At 46.6% G+C, this 19,569-nt stretch overlaps 2 protein-coding genes across 2 annotated transcripts in view; one reads left to right on the top strand and one right to left on the bottom strand.

Moving 5' to 3' along the window:
• GDPD4 (glycerophosphodiester phosphodiesterase domain containing 4) overlaps window positions 1–7,834 on the top strand; it is a 39,058-nt gene extending 31,224 nt beyond the window's left edge. The window contains exons 11-16 of the mRNA XM_054269923.1: window positions 15–239; window positions 1,061–1,218; window positions 3,444–3,591; window positions 4,650–4,732; window positions 6,354–6,442; window positions 6,944–7,834. Coding sequence (XP_054125898.1) covers window positions 15–239; window positions 1,061–1,218; window positions 3,444–3,591; window positions 4,650–4,732; window positions 6,354–6,442; window positions 6,944–6,975 — 735 coding nt within the window. The 3' untranslated portion in view covers window positions 6,976–7,834. The remainder of the gene's footprint in view (window positions 1–14; window positions 240–1,060; window positions 1,219–3,443; window positions 3,592–4,649; window positions 4,733–6,353; window positions 6,443–6,943) is intronic.
• A 1,144-nt stretch (window positions 7,835–8,978) lies between these two features.
• The window catches only part of MYO7A (myosin VIIA), a 99,061-nt gene continuing 88,470 nt past the window's right edge, over window positions 8,979–19,569 (bottom strand). Inside the window, exons 41-51 of the mRNA XM_054269914.1 lie at window positions 19,188–19,341; window positions 18,916–19,071; window positions 18,456–18,561; window positions 16,655–16,768; window positions 15,484–15,571; window positions 14,585–14,691; window positions 14,190–14,375; window positions 13,238–13,354; window positions 12,681–12,764; window positions 12,026–12,145; window positions 8,979–11,311 (exon numbers count right to left, since the gene is read on the bottom strand). Coding sequence (XP_054125889.1) covers window positions 11,222–11,311; window positions 12,026–12,145; window positions 12,681–12,764; window positions 13,238–13,354; window positions 14,190–14,375; window positions 14,585–14,691; window positions 15,484–15,571; window positions 16,655–16,768; window positions 18,456–18,561; window positions 18,916–19,071; window positions 19,188–19,341 — 1,322 coding nt within the window. The 3' untranslated portion in view covers window positions 8,979–11,221. The remainder of the gene's footprint in view (window positions 11,312–12,025; window positions 12,146–12,680; window positions 12,765–13,237; window positions 13,355–14,189; window positions 14,376–14,584; window positions 14,692–15,483; window positions 15,572–16,654; window positions 16,769–18,455; window positions 18,562–18,915; window positions 19,072–19,187; window positions 19,342–19,569) is intronic.

A 19,569-nucleotide genomic window follows, 5' to 3' on the forward strand; every position in this document is an offset into this window, starting at 1 on the left:
CTGTTTATTTCTAGAACAAACCATTTGTAGGGATGGGCTCCCTGTCAAAGGCAGATCAAAAGCAGGCAAAGAATCAGTCCATTTACACGCTAAGTAGTTTTTTGCGCCTCGCAGACAGTCACAATAAACTTGTGATATTTGATCTCTACCGCCCTCCAGAGAAACATCCTTACAGGAACTTGTGGCTCCGCAAAGTCCTGGACGTCATCCTCAAAGAGGCGAAGATTAAACGCCATCTGGTAGGGTGGCCTCACTCCATATCCCTTTTTCTTGCTCTCCTCATTGGGACTTTGGGGCATACTCTGCATGATTTCACCTGCATAAAATTGGCCTGTTGCATTTCACTTGATTTAAAAGCCATCATTTGGATGTATTATATTCCCAGTAATAGCTCCTCAGAAGGTTCACAGCAGTGTAATCCTTTAGCAGCACAGGAAAAAAGGTAGTGTATATACCAGCTGATGCTTTTGCCCCTAAACAGCACCCCTTCTTAAATGTAATAATTGTCAGTCTATTCCCTGCTACCCATGCTTGTTTTATATATTGCATTAAAAATTCTGGCTTAAATTAAAATAAATTGCAAGTCTTTATTGCCTTCCTCCCCCTGGCAGTGGATGAATGCTAAACTCATGGGAATCAGGTTATGTACCCATTGATGTCTGGGGAGTTATGCTGATCTGTATCTGCTGAAAATCTTTTCTTCCATGCTGGAAGAATGGTAGAACAGAATATTTTCAGTTGTCTTTTCCATAAACCAAAGCTGTATTTTCATTCATTTTCAACACTGCATCTTTTGTTGGGCTGTGTGAAACGTGCTCACTGATTTCCAGTGGATAAGCAAGGAACAGTGGATACTTATTTCATGATAAAAGTGACTTGCAAGTTCTAACCCTACATCTGAATATTATTTGATCATTGGGATAAACACTGGGAGAAAATTTGACAGGCTGGGTTAAGTCCCTCAAGATGTTATCTTTCCTGGGCTTGTGTGAACAGCAGGGCATATGAGGGGCACAAATTCTTCTGCTGAGAATTCACTGGTTCCTCTTGCTGCCTGCAGGTCCTGTGGCTGCATAACAGTGTGAGGTCCTTTGTTCAATCTGTTGCTCCAGGGTTTCAGCACACGATGGGCAGAAAGGCACCAATAGAGGACCTATTAAAGCACAATATTGTCAAACTCAATCTGGTCTACACTGACATGTCCAGTGAAGATATCCGGTAGGTTTCAGCCCCAAGTACAATCTTTGGGGTGCATCTGGACTATGTTTTCCTCACTCATGGGGCAATGTCTCCCTCCAGTGACCAGTTCCAGATACTATAATATTTTGGGAATAGGTCATTCAGGTCAAGTAGCCATCCCTGATGTACTTTAGGGGTGACAGGCTGCAGTTCACTCCTACTGTTGATTAAGAGGTGACACATGTAATTAAATCCGGCTGTCCTCAATTCCATACCGATCAGGATCTGAGGATCTTCTGCTAAGAACAACACAGCTGTATCCCAATTTCTTGTCTTTTTATTTGTGCCATCTCCAGTCTCACCAACACCGAATCAAGGAGAATGGACAATTATTTAACCTCCCATGGCTCTTCCACAAACACCAGTGGGAGGGTATAATGCTATGGTGAGAGTCACCCTCTGGTAGCTGGTGTTTTGGAGACATCATTTTTTGTCTGTTACTATCAGTACTCTGTTGCATGTGACACACTGAAAATGCCATTTCTATGATTAAAGGCTCCACATTAATTGCAGGAGTTCTCAAAATGCTACTCTCACATGGCAAAATAACCCAACAAACCACCAAAAAACCCCCAGCTTTATCTGTCCAGCTCTCCTTTTGTAAATATGATTTTTTGCCCTTTCCAATGCACAAAACCATTGAAGTCTAGTTGAAATGCAAAAGAAATTAAAAACTTTAGTCCTTTGGGCAAGAGTAATGTTTTCTCAATTATAATTGTCACAAGATGTAAAATCATAGAATACCAGAACAGTTTGGATTGTAAGGGACCAGCTAGTTACTGGTCACCAGCTTTCATCACCAGCTAGTTCCAACCTCCCTGCCATGGGCAGGAAAGCTCCACTTCACCTGGTTTCTCAGTGCCCCATAGCCTGGCCTTGAAACCTCCAGAGACTGGGAGTCCACAACCTCTCTGGGCAGTCTGTACCAGTGTCTCAACCACCCTCACAGTTAAGAACTTTTTCCTAACATCTGATCTAAACCTACCTCCCTTCAGTTTAAGGCCATGCCCCCTTATCCTGTCACTCAGTGTCCTTCTAAAATATCCCTCTCCAGCTCTTTTGTAACCCATCTCAGTACTGGAAGGTGCTCTAAGGTCTCCTCAGAGCCTTCTTTCCTCCAGTCCGAAAGGCTATAAAAAATCATAAGCAGATTCATTTGGGTAAACCTTGGATAGTTCCTAGGTAGATTTATAAATGCTGATATTGATGATACATTACTTTACCTTTATACAAGGAATGACTTGTATAATGAATGAACTTACTTCATATTAAGTTTCAATAGCTTATAATAACTTGAGAAATGATCAATAGCTTATAATAACTTGAGAAATGATGTGTTGATGGAGCAATCATAACAAACTTGGGTGGCCAGCTTCGAAGATTAGCTCAGCTGGTCTAACCAACTCAGGTGCTCTAACCAACACCAACATTGTGGGTTCAATCCCTGCCTGAGCCATTAACTGAAGAGTTGGACTCGGTGGCCTTCTGTGTCCCTTCCAAGTCTGGCGATTCTGTGGTGGTTTGGAGCACACTGTGGGAAGATTATGAAATAATATTAATGGTTTAGATTTAAAAGATCTCTAAGACCATCAAGGCCAACTATTATCCCAGCACCGCCTAACCCACAAGTAAACCATGTCCCCAAGTGCCACAACCACATGTTTTAAGTACCTCCAGAGATGATGATTTCAGCACTTCCCTGGGCAGCTGATTTCAAAGCTTGATAACCCTTGTCATGAAGAATTTTTTTCCTAATATCCAATCTACAACTTCCCTGGTGAAGTTTGGGTCCATTTCTTCTTGTTCTATTGCTTGAAGATCTTCCATGAAGAAAGAATGGTAGAACAGAATATTTTGGTTGCATTTTGAAGGAGGAGACTGGCCCCCACCTAGCCACAGCCTCCTTTACAAAAGCATTGCTACATTGATTCATGTGCCAGAAGGATTAGAAAGGTTTTGACCTTTTGGGCATTTTATCTGAATTTGTTTCCAGCTGTTCAGCAATTCTGTATTGACTGATTGTTAATGATTAATTATTGGCTGGTTGGCTTTCCTTTATGTTCCTTATGTAGGTCCTAAAGTAAGCACTTCCTACAGAAGATTACAACCATTTCCCATGATCTTCCTGAATCTCCTTGAGTAAGCCCGAAGGAAGTGCTAATCTCCTTGCTCAATGAAGGTTGTTGCCTTTTGGTCTTTTAAAGGAAATATGCCGCGGCAAACATCACCACCAACTTCTATGTGGTCAACGAGCCATGGCTCTATTCCCTGGCATGGTGCTCTGGGGCACACTCTGTGACCACCAATGCCGTCCACTTGCTGAAGGATCTCAGCCAGCCACTCTTCCTCATGGTAAGGGGAAGTTTTCTCTGTCTGAGGGGTGGGAAATAGGGTTGGCATGTTCATGATTACCTTTCGAGACGATGGGCCAGTTCACACATGGATAAAGCATCCTTTAAGGGTCCTTTGCATAAGAAGGACCTGAGTTGAAACCTGGCTTACCTGGAACCTCAAAGCCACTGCAGGTATTACCACACCCTTCTCATCTCCTGGCTCAGGATGAAGCACCCTACTTGTTTGGGTTATCACCTTAGGCCTTGAGATAAGGGGAAAAAAAGTCATATTGAGACTTGTGCAGGAAGAAAGGAAGGGCCTTTGGGGCACAATCTGATGCATGAGGATTTCCATTTCTGAGCTTTTGAAGCACCTTACTGATGCCAGAAGTTACTCTTTTTCCAGAGCGTCCCACTGCCCTTGTCAAACTTGATCTTCTTCTGCAGGTCCAAGAGAAACAGCACAGAAATAAGCCTTCCTTCCGGGAGGAATTTTCACATAATTTCTCTATTTGTTGTTCTGCCTTGGACAACCTGTAAGGCCAAGAAGCACTTTTAAGTCTCTAAGGGCTTTAAATAGTCAGTTTCACAGTCTTGAATTAGATTTTACAACGCTCCCCTCCAGAGAAGTGCAGTGTTTCAGTCCGTTCTAAGTTTGGGTGGAGGTCCTGTGTAAGAATGAATCTTCAGATGCACTTAAAGAGGGAGCCACCCCAGGCTCTCTGTGGTGTTCAGTAAAGGGCAATTTTGCCAGAGAAAATAAGATGCCATCAGTTGATGTTATATTTGGGGTGAAGCTGAGAAGTGCAAGACCTGCCTTACAACAAGAGGTCTCTGTGGCATTCACAAATCTTCTTGGCTACACAACAGACCTGCTTGTGTGAAGGAGAATGATTTGGCACCAACATCCACTGCTGAGCAGCCACCAAGTGCTTTAAACACCCAAGGGATGTTACAGCAGATGCAAACCAGGCAGCTGAACAGCCATATTCAATCAGGAAGAAAGAGCTTGAGTAATGTTTTTTGTAGACCTCGTGGTCCTTAGTGGTGGACACAACCTCTGTTGTTTTCTTCCAGACTCCACAGCAGTACAGCATCATGTGGATCCTGACAGATATGATCTCTGCATTCCTCATCACACTCATCTTTTTCCTGCAGTGGTAACTACCAAGTTGTTAATGGCCTGTTAAAGATCCTAACCTGATCTTTTGCTCCAGGTGGAGGGAAGGAGGAATGATTTCAGGTGACCTGAAAGGTTAAAACTACACTTGAAAACATTTCCTTTCCTTTCCTTTCCTTTCCTTTCCTTTCCTTTCCTTTCCTTTCCTTTCCTTTCCTTTCCTTTCCGTCCCCGTCCCCGTCCCCGTCCCCGTCCCCGTCCCCGTATGGAAAGGGAAGAAAGACCAACAAGTCCCCCAAAACTTCTCTGTTTCTCCTGCTTGCTCTCATTTTCTCTTTCCATTTTGGCAACTTAGACATTGTTTGCCCTCAGGATTCAGTGGAGAACTGGTAGATTTATAGTAGCAACATAAACCAATTATCAAAGCTGCTGGGCTGAGAAAGGAACTGATTTTTCTCATATTAGTATTTGACAGTGTTTCATTGGACTGATTTGTTGGGACAGCTCTCAATGTTAAAATTTGAGCATCCCATGTCTCTCTGCAGATGCCAGAGCCCACAGGAAATCCATCCTCCCACAGAAAAATGTCTGACTCTCTCACAGAAGCCACATTTTGTTTCCTTCCACTCTGTCAAAGATTATTGGGAAATCTGGAGCTCATGGAGTGGGCTTACCCCAGCTGGTCATGTTTGGTTGCTGGATGTTCTGCTCTGCCACAGTTGTATGAGGAATGTGCCTGTGCTCTCATCCCAGTGGTGCCCAAAGAAAGCAGGATGTGCTGGGCTCGGCTCTTCAGCCGGCTGGCTGCAGATGGGTGGGTGGGAGGATCAGAGTAGCCAGCCCAGGGCAGCTTTTTGCAGGGTGCTGGCAGTACAGTGATGCTGCTGGTGGCAACAAGCAGAAGTTTGGGAAGCCCCTGAATGAGCACTCTGGGCTGCTGTTAACTGTGACTTGCTGTGGCATAGGAAAAGGTTGGAGTGCTAGTATTGCTCTGAGATGGTGAAAAAATTAATTAGTAGCAGTTTGGCAGTGATGAACTAGCAGCTGTATGGGCATTTCTGCTGGGCATCCAGGTTTTTCCCAAGGCAAGGTGGTTCCTTCCTTTCCTTCCCCTCTTACCCTGCTCTGCTCTCCTCAGGTCCTGGTTTCCCCTTGTTTTCAAGGCTACAGGTTTCATGGTGGTACACAATCACCCCTGTAAAGCATCACCACCACCATCAGACCTGCCCATGTCCAACTTCTCCAGGATCATGTTCATGTTGTGTGTATCCCCAGCCCTCCTGGGACCAAAGGGCCATTAGCAGTGACTCAGTGCTCTGTGTGGTCTTGTCAGGTTTACGAACACACCAAAATCACAGTTTTAAAATTTCTCTGTCTGCTTTAGAGCCATTGTTTGTAAACATTTTGGGGGTTTTGGAGCTCTTAAATCTTGCTTAGAAAACAGGGCTTAATCAGAAAGTTGCCTTCAAAATGCTGCTGCACACATGAAGTGTGGGTGCTTAGACACCAGTCATGCACTTGAGTCCTTTCTTAGTAAGAACCTGAGAAAATCCCAAAATACCTGCCCTCACAAAGTAGGAAAAAGTTGTCCAAGGCAGCAGGGGGCTGTGAGGAACACCACAGCAGGCAGTGGCCTGACCCAGGTGCTTTGCCCCATGCAGGTGGCGAGGGAAGAATTTCTCCTGCTGTCCTGCTGAGGACAGTAACTCGATGATAGAGAATGGTGGCTCCTACAACAAATTCAAGACAGGTGAGCGGGGCAAGGAGAGCAGCTGCATCCTGCTCAGGGTGGTCTCTGTGGGAGTACTGAGATCCTGATGGGTGGGTTGGTGGTGGGTGTCCATACTTTAAGTATGGAAGTGTCCATACTTAAGTAAGGAAGGTTATGAGGAAGGACGCAGTCTGGGTTATCTCAGCCCCAGACCCCATAGCAGCTCAATCCAATTGGCCCTGCTTCAAGCAGAGGCTGGAGCAGACACCTCCAGATGTCCCCTCCAATACTCATTACTCTGCAATGCTGTGAAAAGAGACTCTGGAGGCACTGAGAACTCTTGGTTCTGCCAGGCAGGGTGGGATTGGCTGAGGACCCTCCCACACACCGCATTTCTGCACCCATGGAGCTATCAGCTAATATCCAGACAAAATGACCCAGCCTGGGCTGCATGCATTTTCAAACAGGTTCTGTGTGCTCACAGTGGCTGTCAGAACAGATGCAGATGTTTGGTAGCTCACTATGTGCCTCCTTTTCCAGAGCTCAGCAACATGCCTCCCGTCCTGGCCTGACGTGGGCAGAGAGGGAACACGGACCTGCCATCTCCATGAGAGCTGGTGGGGGCTCAGATCTACCTGGTGAGGAGGAGCCATTTGCCTTCATGGCCCTGCTGGACATGAGCACCAACCTTCCTCTCCTACAGCTTTTCTCACATTCCCATGCCTGTCAGGGATCCTTGGGGTGCAGGAGAGCGCAGATGGAGTTGCAGCCATGAAGAAACTGTGCGTTATGGTGAGATGCAGCAACCACATGGGAGGCACCATTTACCCAAGACCACTGGCATCCCACAGGGCAATCATTCCTACTGTGTGAAAGCCCGGTTTCCACACATGCTGCAAAGATCTGAGCATCCTCCAGACCTCCTCGTTCTCAGGTGCCCAGATTTCTCATATCAGACCAGCCTCTTCTCCACACACTACCTCCCATCCTCCCCCCTTGCAGGTGTCCTCCATCCCCAAGAGCACACTGTCCCCACCACGATGGTCAGGTGCTGTTGGCTGGCTCATTACAATTGGCATCTTTCTGTAACAGAGGCAGGGGCAACTCTGGTTTTCCTTTTCCCACTCTTGCCCTGCCACAGAGCCTAACAGGACCATCTCCTCCCCTTGTCTATGGCCAAGGGCATATGGGGGCTGAAGGACTTTTTGGTGTCTTGGCCATGTAGCTACTGGGACTATGACCTGTAAGAATCACTTTTCTTCAGAAGGATGGAGCTGTGTGTGAATTGGTTGCACCAAGTGTTTGCTTTTCTCTTGGGAAGGTCTGTCCACCTGTACTACAGCCTGGGATTTATTCCAATTTTCATTTCTCCCAGTGGCTGCTGGCACACAGTGGCTGCTCTGTAAGGGAGATGTAAACATCTCTCAGGTTTAAGCCATATCTTTCTACTTGAAGAGATAATAAGAATATGTTTTTTGTAAATTGCAAGTGATGTTTTAAATACATTTTATCTCTCCTATCCTGTTTTGTTCTTATTTCAGCAAACTGGGAAGGGGAAAGAATACAGTAGTCTTTACCTAATCTAGACTACAGATATTTCTTATATGTGAGCCTTTCATTAAATGAAGTGATCACAAATGAGAGGGCAGCATTAAGTTTCAGAGTTATCTGTGCTGAGAAGCACCCAAACATTTCCAAGTTGTAATTTTGGAGGCTAAAAATGTGAAAAATGAAGATCCTCCTTTGGAAAAAGGCTAAAGGGCTGATGAATTGTTGTAGAGCAGCTTCAGATCTATGAAATATGGGGAGTGGATGGTGTTATATCCCCCTCCCCATGCCCTGCATAGGTGGTTCATAACTTTTTGTGGGTACCACTCACATAGGGAATGTGAGCAGCAAATGTAGGAGGTGGGGATTGTGTGTGGGTTAAGTGTGGTGTGCACCATGGGCTCCTCAGCCTGTGCCCTGGTGTCCAAGTGAGGGACTTGGCTGTGGTTCCCCAACCACTGCCTGTAATGTACATTGGGAAAAGCCACCTCAATGCTCTTTGATCCATGTTATCTAGCTGCTGCTTGGCCAGTATGCACTGGTAACTCCCTGTACTCACCCTCCTCATCCTCAGAACCCTTGCCTAGGCAGAGCCTGGCCAGTTAGACCTGTGGTTTCCTTTAATGTTTTACACTCTGTCACATCTCAGCTACTATTTTTGTTGCTTCGCAGCTAGCAAGGTCTGGCACCTTGTTAAGCACATGACAGGTCTCTGACTGCCACACAGGACTTTTCACCCAACATTTCCTACATGCAGTGATTAGGCTCAGAACTTGACTGGAAGATTCAGCCCTTGGCAAAGAGGACAAGCAATGGACTTCAGTGGTTTTTTTTACCCCAAAAGAAAATATTTCAATTAATTTCCAGTCTAGGTACACTGATGGTTTGTTCCCCCTTGATGGAACAATCAGGAATTGCTCTCATCAGGAATTGCACAGTGCAAGAAGTCTTGTCCATAAGAACTCGGGAGCCCTGATCCCACCCCTGCCCTGGAGATGTCACCATGACTGCACAGTGCAGAACAGCCTCCCACAAGCCACTTGATGCTTTTTAATTGGAGTATTTCACTTGGACACATGTTTTTTCATGTTACATTGCTTGGTGTGAATACAAAGAGGCCAGCAGATGCTAATACATAAGACACACAGGTACACACACAGAGTCCCAGCCCTGCCCAAAATTATGGTGTGCATGGGATGCCAACAGAGCTGTAAGTGGAGGGTGGCGGCAGGGGAAAGATGACCCAGGACAGCTCTGGAAAACACTGCTGTGCTGCATCGTCTGCTGAGTGTGCAATGGGTGGCAGGGATGGCTGGAGACTCAGAAAAAGCAGTGATGATGTGGTGATGATAGGCATGTGTCTAAGGACAAGTGGGATCCCTGGGACAGCTGGATATGGCAGCTGGAGAAGGGAGAGAAATGTCAGAGATGGATGGTGAGCAGGCAGCTGGGCTCCCAATGTAGCCTTGGTGTAACCGTGCTCCCATCACCAGAGTGCTTTGGGTAGGGGATAATGGAGGAAGGGGATCTTCTAGCAGCCCTGTCTGGCTGGTGGATGTCCCCATGCAGCCTCTCATTCTCTTTGATGGAGCAACCAAAGTCATAAGTCACTGCTGCATCCCACTTGAATGTCACAGTCCTCGAGGTCTGGTAGGCAGCACTACCAATTCTGCCTGGCACACCATGGTGCTGCAGACCTGAGCTCAGCTGAGCTTAACAGAGCAGCTCGTGACACCCCACAATATGGACTTGTACAAAGCAGTCAAACCCAGCCCAATGCACAGGAACAAGAGAGGCCTCAACATCTACTGAGATCCACTCAGTGTGGGTTACAACACCACCAGATCTTGGTGGACAATTGTCCCTTCTCTTGATACCCCACATCCAGCCGTGTCTTTGAAGCCTGGATTTTGGAAAGGCACCCCCCAGGCTTCTCTCCTGCATCCTCCCAGACACAACGTGGTTTCAGACCTCTCTGCCAGCAGGTCCTGTCTGTGCTCCAAAGTGGGCTGGTCCGCACTGTGTGGCATTGGGTGGCAGATGAGACAAACAGCCAGCAGATGAGTACAGCCAATCAAAGATGGAGAAAAGACCACCAAAATCAAGGGTCTGCCCTTCTGTGAGTGGTTCAGATCCAGCTAGGACTCATGAAGAGCTGCTTTACACAGAAACACACACAAAAACCACAATAAAATCATCAGCTGCTACAAACCCGATAGCCAAGCTAATGTTTGAATTACAGCCCAACATAGGCTTGGCTTCAGTCTTCCAAGCATGGGGTGTTCAAAACCCCTATATCCATATTGAGGTTTGCGGCAAAAGTCACGGTTAATTTTTCTGGACACAGGGAGCAAAAGGAGATAATTAATTTTCCAAGCTTCGTTTCCAGCTGAACCCTTAGGTTGAGAAAGATGTGCCTTACTCAGCCTCTGGCAGTCATGGCTCTTGGGGAGTCTCTGGGCAAGGGATTGCTGTGCAGGTCAGCATCCAGATACCAGCACGAAATACAGGATTTCTTTTTTTCCTTTTTAATATTTTAAAAAATAAATAGAAGAAGAAGAAACAAACCTTCAAAATTTGTTGTTTAAATATTTCCAGCATTGCACGGATAGGACTTTAGTACACTAGCCTGTTTGATCAGTAGTTTGTTTATTCTGATTCCTAGTTAAAATGTGCTTCTCCCTCCCTGCTTTTTCTTTCTGTACATCTTAAGAACACAGTGTATTCTTTTGTAATGACTAAAAAACAAGCCCTGCAGTGTTGACTGGAAATCTTTCCAGCATGGGTCAGGGCTCTCTTATTCCTCTTCAAACCTGAAATTCCCAGAACTTCACCAAAAACATGTTAGCATCCTAACAGCTCTCATATTTAAGAAAAAAAACAACAAATGAAAACAAAGCAAGCCACACACACACACAGACACACACACACACAAAAATCCTCATCCAAGAGCCTTTGTGACCTCCTGCTGGAGTGTCTTTGCCTTGGTCACTCTCCGAGAGCAGTGATGTCCCCTGGAAATCTTTGAGGTGTAGGATTGAGTTGGGAGACAGGGTGAGGAAGGTGAGTAGGTGGTCAGAGATAGTCATCTTCGCTGGAAGGGGAGGTGGGATTGGAGCCCTCAAGGTCAGAGTCCATTGAACTCCCTGATGGTGTTCGGCTCATCTTCCACATCTGGGAGGCAAAGTTTCTTGCCCAGCTGCACGGGTATCCCACAGCCCTCAGCTGGTGAATCAGCCCCATGACCATGTGCCAGTGGCTTCTTGCAGTTCACTTGCTACCCTTTGCACTCCTCTGTTTGCTCATGGCTGTTAGCATCTGGCTGATGTACGAGGTCAAAAGGTCATCCATCTTGTACCCCTGAGGAGGAGAGGGAAGATGTTACCAGCCTCCGGAGCACAGCTTACAGTGTCTGGCTTGAGCCTCCTGAACACATTGGCTACCAGTTCTTGCCTTGCAAATTTTCAGGTACATTTTGACCTATTCCACCATTTTCCTTGGGTGAAATGTCACCACCACAAAGAACACTGTCCAAACATAATTTTCAACTTTGAGATGAAGGAGTTCCCTGTCCCAGGATGCTGCTGAGGCTGAGGACAAGGGGAGCTTTGGACAGGACATAAATTTTCAAATGGCCAACAAAATACTGAATGCCTCAGATTAGTAACAATCCAAAAGGAATTTTTATCCTTTGTGCTTTGGGTTTAAGATAGTCTAGGAGAAAGTTTATTGCTGTGATTGTTACTAGGGACAAGCTGGGTAAATGGTATTGGTTAAAGGGCTCAGGAGTACCCCTTGAGCCCATATCAGCTTTAGTGTGTTTTTCAGTCCAGTTATAGGGAGCAGTCACTCATGCTCTTGACACAGCAACATCCCAAGCACCTTAGGCTTGCTTGTTAGTTGGATGATGGACTGAGAGCCCTGATTCATTGAGCAGAGCCATGGGAAATTCAGAAGAAAAAAATTGTATCAGTGGCTCTTCTGAGAGACCACTTTCAGCCCAGAGAATTCCTGAGACACAATTTGCCGCCAAATCCAAAGTCAGGATTTGGTCCAATCTTAAATGCTTCTTACCAGGGAGGTCTCACAGAGCAGCTTGCTTCCTCTCACCAAGTTGCCAATGGTTATGTGGAAATACGTGTTGCCACTGCTCCAGTTGGAGATCTTGGTGAAGGGGTGAGTGATGAGAATATCCTGGTGGGAACACAAAACTGACACTCAACATGCAAGAGAGCCTCAACTTCCATGAGGGGCTGTGGACACTTCTCATTGTCGCTGTTCACCTTCCATCACAGTAGGCCAAGGATGTCTTACTGTGATGAGACTGACAGTAAGGGAATGGCAGTGAGATCAAGACCAGATCCTCCAGAGCTTGTGGAGGACTGCTACACTATAGAATGGCGATGCAGGTGGTGGAAGTAACTAGTAGGATCTCACTCCAACTCCTGTCCTATTGCCTGTGAAAGGATTAAGGAAGGAGTGTGTGCATCCCCCAGGTACAGGGCCCTAATAGTTGATGCTCTCAATCTGTATTTTGTTGAAAAAGTCTGAGCTGCCTCAGCGCAACAGTGAATTTCTGTATCCAGAAAGTTTTCTGTCTATCCAGCCTTTCTAACCCATCTTAAAAAGAACTCTCTAAGTACTGAACAACATGCTCCTTGGGATGTCTTCCATAAGGGCCTGGGGACTGGGCTCAGGAGCATCTGGTGAATACTCAAGTTTTGCTTACCTTGGTTTTGGGATCGATGAGGCTGACTCCATGCTTATTGATGGCAATTAGGAGGATTTCTGGATAATTTGGCTCTGTAGTTTGCTGTTGGAAAAGTGATGATCTGGTTAGGGGACATGTCAAGCAAAATCAGACCCCTTCCTATTTCCTCTCTCCCTGTCTTCTCGTGACAGCACTGGCTTCTACTGTCCTTGATGGAACTGTCGTGCCATGGTGGATGGTCTGGATTTGGTTTGTGGTGGGTACAGACACATCCCTTGGAAAAACACAGGTTCCCCTTTGCCTTGGCAAAACAGAGAAGAGCTCTTGTGTGTTCAGCAGCACAGCTGTGGGAACAGCCCCAATGACTGAGATATGCTGAAGCACTACAATGCTTCTGTCTGGGTAAAGAGGCAGAGTAGCAATGAAAAATGTGTTTGCAGGTCTCCAATTAAGAGTATTACATTTTTCCCTGTTTCATCAGGATTGTCCCAGTCTAGTTCAGATCTGGAACCCCTCTGTGGTACAGGGCTCCTGATCTTGGCTAAAAGCTGCCAGAGAACCCCCAAGGCAGGTACCTTCACTTCAAAGAATGCTGATCCAAACGTAGGCCACTTGAAGATAATCTTTAGAAAGGCAAGCTTGGCTTCTTCTCTCGTTTTGCCTGCGTGTTTGTTGTAGTATGCCACGACGGACTGCAACAGAGAACACAACAGAGATGGAGGGTTTGCAGAACTTGGCACCAGGGATGTTTGCAGGAAAGGAGCATCAGTTCCACAATGATAGACTCATAGAGGAGTTTGGGTTGCAAGGGACCTTTAAAAGGTCATCTAGCCCAACTCTCCTGCAGTGGATGGGGCTGCCTTCCACTAGAGCAGCTTGCTCTGGGTTCTGCCCAACCTGACTTTGATGTTTGGTTCTAGCCTCTGTTCCAATAACACTTCAAAAATGTGCTGGCTGGTCACCGGAGCAGGGCCTGGAACCAAGGTGGGTCCTTTTTAAATAAGCTGAGCTGGTGACTCCATTAAAGAGATTATAAATTGTGATTATCCAATTTATGCAGCAGAGGAGGCTGAGAGACCTTCAGCCCAGAGATCCTGATATCAGACAGGAAACAGAAAGCACTTATTGGACTATTTCTTGGCAGTGAAATACCTCTAATATTTTAAGGCTAGACCTGTTTGCGCCTGTGCCACAGCTCTCCCTGTGTAAAGCAGTAGTCTGAATTAAATGACAGACCACCTCTTCATAAGAACATCTCTTAGCATGTTTCCATCTGGCTTTGCATCCATCAGTAGAGCCACAGTCTCAGGCCAAGAAAACCTGGGGCAAGGCATATGTATGTGAACATGCATGTACAATCTCTACTCTTAGTGATGCCATGGAAGCTGAAGCTCTGGTAAGGCTCCAGAAGGACCAGGTGTCACTGACTTTGGCAGTTCAACTTCAACACTGAATGTCAGACAAGTCACCTGAGAGACTGGGCTTCTCTCAGCCAGGTCTGGTGTATGAATCAAGGTGCTGCTTTACCCTTTTCCAGTCATCTGGAGAGAGCTGCCGGATGAGGTCCTGAGGCACCAACTCCTTCAGGAGTTTGGGGATGCTGGGGAAATAGGACTTGTCATCCTCAAACTTGACCCGGTAGATGAGAGCTGCCAGCTGCAGGACCTCTTCCCGTGAGCACTTGTGGTAGCCACGCAGGTACTTTGGTAACTCCTGCACGGAGGAAAGAACAGCAGAAAGATAGAGACCATGTCTGTGCACCTTCACCCTCACATGCTAAATGGAGTTTGTGGAGGTATCTAGCCCCTAGCTAAGAGACTGTTCCCTGGGAACATCTGCAGATGGACAAGCATTTGCAACCTACTCCTGATCCCTCCCAAGTCTCCACTGCTACTGCAGAGTACTGCAGAGTCCCGGCACACCTGGTAATAGTGGAAGATTGAGTCCGCCATTGAGTCCTTTCCAGGCATTGTGTTGGTCCACAGTTTTTTCATGAAGAACACTTGGTAGGTGAGGGAAGGCACTATACCTGTGCAAGTGAAGCAAACATAACAGCTGGTGTGAGTATCAGCTGGCAATCAGTGTCTGCATCCAGCAGTGCCCATGTGCCACCACAGCCTGCAGGGACAGGGGCATTCACAAGGCCAGCTGGGCTCTGACTCTGCACAACAAACCACGTCACTGCCATGCAAGGCTTTAATAAGGTGGGAAAAGTGTCTGGGTTCACTCGCACAACTGTACTTCATTGATAGTACCCACGGCTAACACAGAGGAGTTGTACCCTGGAGGCACCTGTGTCATACAGCCACTGGTAAATTCAGCAGAGCTGCAGCCAGTTCCACTTTGGATGTGGTCAGTGAGGTGAGATGAACCCCACCACTGAAACCTTCCTGCAGGCACTTCCTGGAGAGATGGCCTCCAGCAGGGGCTTCTCACAGGGGCCAGGAAGAGCCTTGGAGCAGAGGTTTTGCTGCTCCTGGATGGATCACCTCCCAGGTGATGTCCCCAGGGATGGTGCAGAGAGCACCACTCCCATGAGTGTGGCCCAACAGATCACAGGGTCACAGAATCACTGAGGTTGGAAAAGACCTATAAGATTAAGTCCAACCATTAACCTAATACTGCCAGGAGCACCACTAAGCCATGTTCCTAAGCACCACACCTACATTTTTTTGAACACTAGAGGACAGTGATTCCACCATTTCTGTGAACAGCCTGTTCCAATGCTTGTAGCAGACTATGTGGTCAATCTTGTTTGAAAGGGATGGAGGGCAGTAGGAAGGCTGTGTGTGACCCATGCTGGAAAAAAAAACATCATTACCATCTTTTGATGGTCTTGCTTTCTTTATCCAGTCTGTCAGATGTCTCACAAAGTCAAAGAAGAAATCTCCCTCCGGCACACTGATGACCTGAGGGACACAGCACAGAGTCATGAAGGCTGCACAAGTAAGTCATACAATAGGATCACAGAATATCCTGAGTTGGAAGAGACCCAGAAAGATCATCAAAGTCCATCTTCTGGCCCTGCACAGGATATCTTTAAGAATCACACCATGTGCCTGAGAGCATTGTACAAACACTCCTTGAACTCTGTCAGGCTTGTTGCCATGACCACCTCCCTGGGGAGCCTGCTCCAGTGCCAAACCACCCTTTGTGTGAAGAACCTCTTCCTAGTATCCAATCTAAATGTTCCCTGACACAGCTTTATGCCATTCCTTTGAGTCCCATCACTGATCACCCCAGAGAAAGACATCAGTGTCTTCCCCTTCTCTTCCCCTCATGAGGAAGTTGCAGACTGCAATGAGGTCTCCTCTCAGTCTCCTCTTCTCCAGGCTGAACAAGGCAAGTGACCTCAGCTGCTCCTCACACGCCTTCCCCTCAAGGACCTGCACCACTGTAGTAGCCCTCTCTAACACCTTTATTTCCTTCTTATATTGAGGTGCCCCAAACAAGTGGCAAGACTCCGCAGGCAGGGCTGGCCATTGCCCAGCCCATCTCCTGTGGTTGTGCTCACCGCTTTGTACTTTTTACACTGATGTGTTATGAACTGCTGATGTGAGAAAGCCAATGCCAGCACCTTGCTTCAGGCTCTGTCTCTAATTTCACCCATTACTCCTTATTGCAACTTGTTTCACCACAACCCTTCCTTTCCCTTCCTGATGACTATCTCCAGAGATTTCTCCCAGTTGCCAGAGGCAGCTCTAAGCTGCACATTTTTCTTACTTAGTCCTTTCTTATAAACCCAACTCAGCAACAGGCTAGGAGAGCTTTGCCTGTCTGTGCTTTAAGTGCTTTGGGGTGACTGCTGTAAGTCAGGGCTGTGGGACTGCAAACCTCACCTGCATCAGGTCATATCTCACTTAGGAATGCCACACAGCTTGTAGAGAAATGCTTCTCACCACATGGCTCTGGCTCCACCAGTGTGTACCTACTGCCAAGTGGGTTATCCTGGGTACCTCAGGGCTACCTCAGCCCCTGGGTGGGTCACTCACCTTGTCAGAGATTTTGACAAAGAGGCTGAAGCCCTCAGAGGACTTCAGGAGCAGTCTATTGGAGATGTTCTGGCAGAAGTCCTTGGCTTTTGTGCTGGATTCCACCTCAAATGCCTACAAAGAGAGGAAGATCACCGCTGCCATCTAAGGGTTAATTTCCACTTTTTGCTCTCTTTGAGGACCTCCAGGTGCACATGCACAAAGGGGTTTACATGCCCACAAAGGGGTTTAGATGCCCAGCACCAGTGAAATCAGTGGCACTGTGGACTGGGGCTCTGGGCATTGAAGGAATGTCTGCAGAAGCTCTGTCATGCTACTGCCGTGCCACTGTGCTTTGTGATGTTGCATCCATATCCTGTGCTGGGTTATCCAGAGCTGTCCAGGCAATGCAAGAGATTTTTCTGATCCAACAGCGAAGTGTCAGAACTACTTGTTTGAGGAAAGAGGGGTGGGAAAGACAGAGTGAGAGATCTCCAGGCTGATTTGTCCTAACTGTCTCTCCAGTGATGATGAGGAAGTCAGATGCCTGGCTTAGACTAGGTCTAAGCCAGATGCCTGGTTTCTAGATAGCTGAATAGAGGGAAAATGATTCCTGTTTTATGGATATCTAAAGCATGGGATGTTTAAAGGTCTGTCCCATTCGTATGCACATCCCAATTCTGGTTTTGCCTTTTGAGCTGTGCTCAGCACTTTCATTGCCTCAGTTCTGCTCTGCCCACTTAATGAGATTCAGCTCATAGCAGTTTAAGAAACTTAAGCTTCTGAACCACCAAACTACCAGGACCCACGTTCCACATCCCACAAGAGTCTGATTTGGGGATCAGCGCTGCTAATGCTCAGCACCACATGAGTGCAGATGCATGTTGTACTGGAATGATGCCACTCTCTCCACCTGGTGACTTCCATGGCCAAATGGATCACAGCACACCCGTCCAAGTGTAGAAGTCCCTACTGCCTCTTTCTACTGTCTCTCACCCAGAGGTATGTGTATGAAGTAGTGTCATGCTCATTGCATTGTTATGTAGGAAAAAATATTCAAAGTGATGAGAAACCCCAAGAGTTCCCTCAGCTCTTCATTACAGATAAACAAGGGCAATTCCAGCTGCTGCAGAGGAATCATCCTTTTCCTTCCATGGGTGTGGACTGTTTTACAAATAAACCCACTTGGAAATATAGACATTTAGTTGTACCCAGGGGTATGAGGGAAGAGAGAGATGTGAGCCCCACAGGAAGACAATCAGTAGGTGAGACAGCAGTATCTGCAAGGACATGCCTATCTGCTCTGGCATCAGTATGATTAGCTGCCTTTCCAGCATGTAAGATGCTTAGTGAGAGCTTCCTGAGTGCAGGTATCATTTCTGTGTCATCTCAGGTCAGAGGGGTTTCAGTCACCTAATTGCCAGTGCTGCAATAGTCTGCCCATTTCCTGGGGGGGCCATCATGGTACCCCTTGGAGTATAACTGGGGGACAATATCTGTTGGTTATACTCCAAATAACTGAGAGCCAAGGCCTGAGAGCTACTGTGAGTGAATGGATAAGCCCTTCCAGTTTCCCTCTTTCTGCAGTCATATTCAAAACCTTCGGTGAAGACCAGCAAAGCACCCATATATTGAAAAACACAATTTGCAACAAATCTGAGTAGACAAGGATGGATTTTCCTTGTTATGCTTTGGCCCAGAGCCTTCTGGAAAGGCTGACCTTTTCTGAATCAGAACCAATACTAGCCTCTTCTGAGATTTTTGAGAATAAAAAAATTGACAACCATCCTGACAGAAAAGAATTTCCTTCTCCCCCATTTACCTCATCAGTGTCATCAGGGAAGTAAACCTTGTGGAAAATTTGGGTTGTTTTGTGTTGAATAGCTTCCACTTCTACCAGATGGGGTGGGTATTTTCTGGATCCATTCCTGCAAAACACACAGTGGCAAGTGTCACAGCATCATCATAGCAAGAATCCTTTTTTAAAATCTTCCAATTTTAATGCATATCCTTTTGAGTAACTTCAGCTAGTTTCTTAATATTATTTTTCTTCCAAAAAGGAAGAAAGTGACTGCAATGGACCTGGACGAAGTTGATTAATTTCTATTTTTCACTGCTTATAAGAAACCCAATGTCCCTTTCCATCAGTTTGGTGGAACAGAGAGAGGCTGTGAGCTTTCACTGTGCCTCCAGACACCAAAATATCTCCCAGTTGTATTTTTTCACACATATTTGGAAGTTGTGTTGGTACAGTCAGGACTGGGAGTCTTTCAGCGCCATACCTCAAGGCTTTCTGGAGTCTCTGGATGCAGTCTGCTGCCAAGGGGTGATGTTTCCGGGTTTGCAGGAACCTCTGGACGTGGGGCAGGAGGATGTTACTCGGAGGGAAAAGGCCTGTACACAGCCACAACAGCTCCCAGCCTTTCTCTTCACTGTATCTGCACAAGAAGAGACCCAGGAGGAAAAGAAAATCACTCGTGGCACGGACACTTCAGATCTGCTTTACCCAACACAGTCTAGTGCATTTGGGCCAAGGAGAACAAAGAGCTCTTACTTGATGTGGTTGTCTGTGAGCTGCTTGAGGGTCTGGCAGTAGATTTCATCCTTTAGGGGTTCGGCTTTCAAGGCACCTTCAAATATTTGGTCTGTCAGCTCATTGACTGAGCGGGTCCTTTTGGATGGGTAGTCACCCATATATTTCAGCACAGGTGGGAGGTGGGAGTCAAGGATGAGCTAGCTGGGATATTTGGTGAAGGCCCTCTATTGATGATGTTGCTAAAGACATCCTACACATGACTACAGAAGTGGCTGCAAAGGAATATTATGGCATCAAACTCTGTCTCCAAGGCCATGTGGACTGACTAGGGCTGTGGCCATCCACAGCAGGTACATTTGGCAGAGAGTCAGCTGAACCAAGACAGAACAATGTCAGTGTG

This window comes from Melozone crissalis, unplaced genomic scaffold (genome assembly GCF_028551555.1).
Source record: "Melozone crissalis strain CALT ecotype California unplaced genomic scaffold, PUWL_Pcris_2 ptg000008l_1, whole genome shotgun sequence".
Taxonomy (NCBI): domain Eukaryota; kingdom Metazoa; phylum Chordata; class Aves; order Passeriformes; family Passerellidae; genus Melozone; species Melozone crissalis.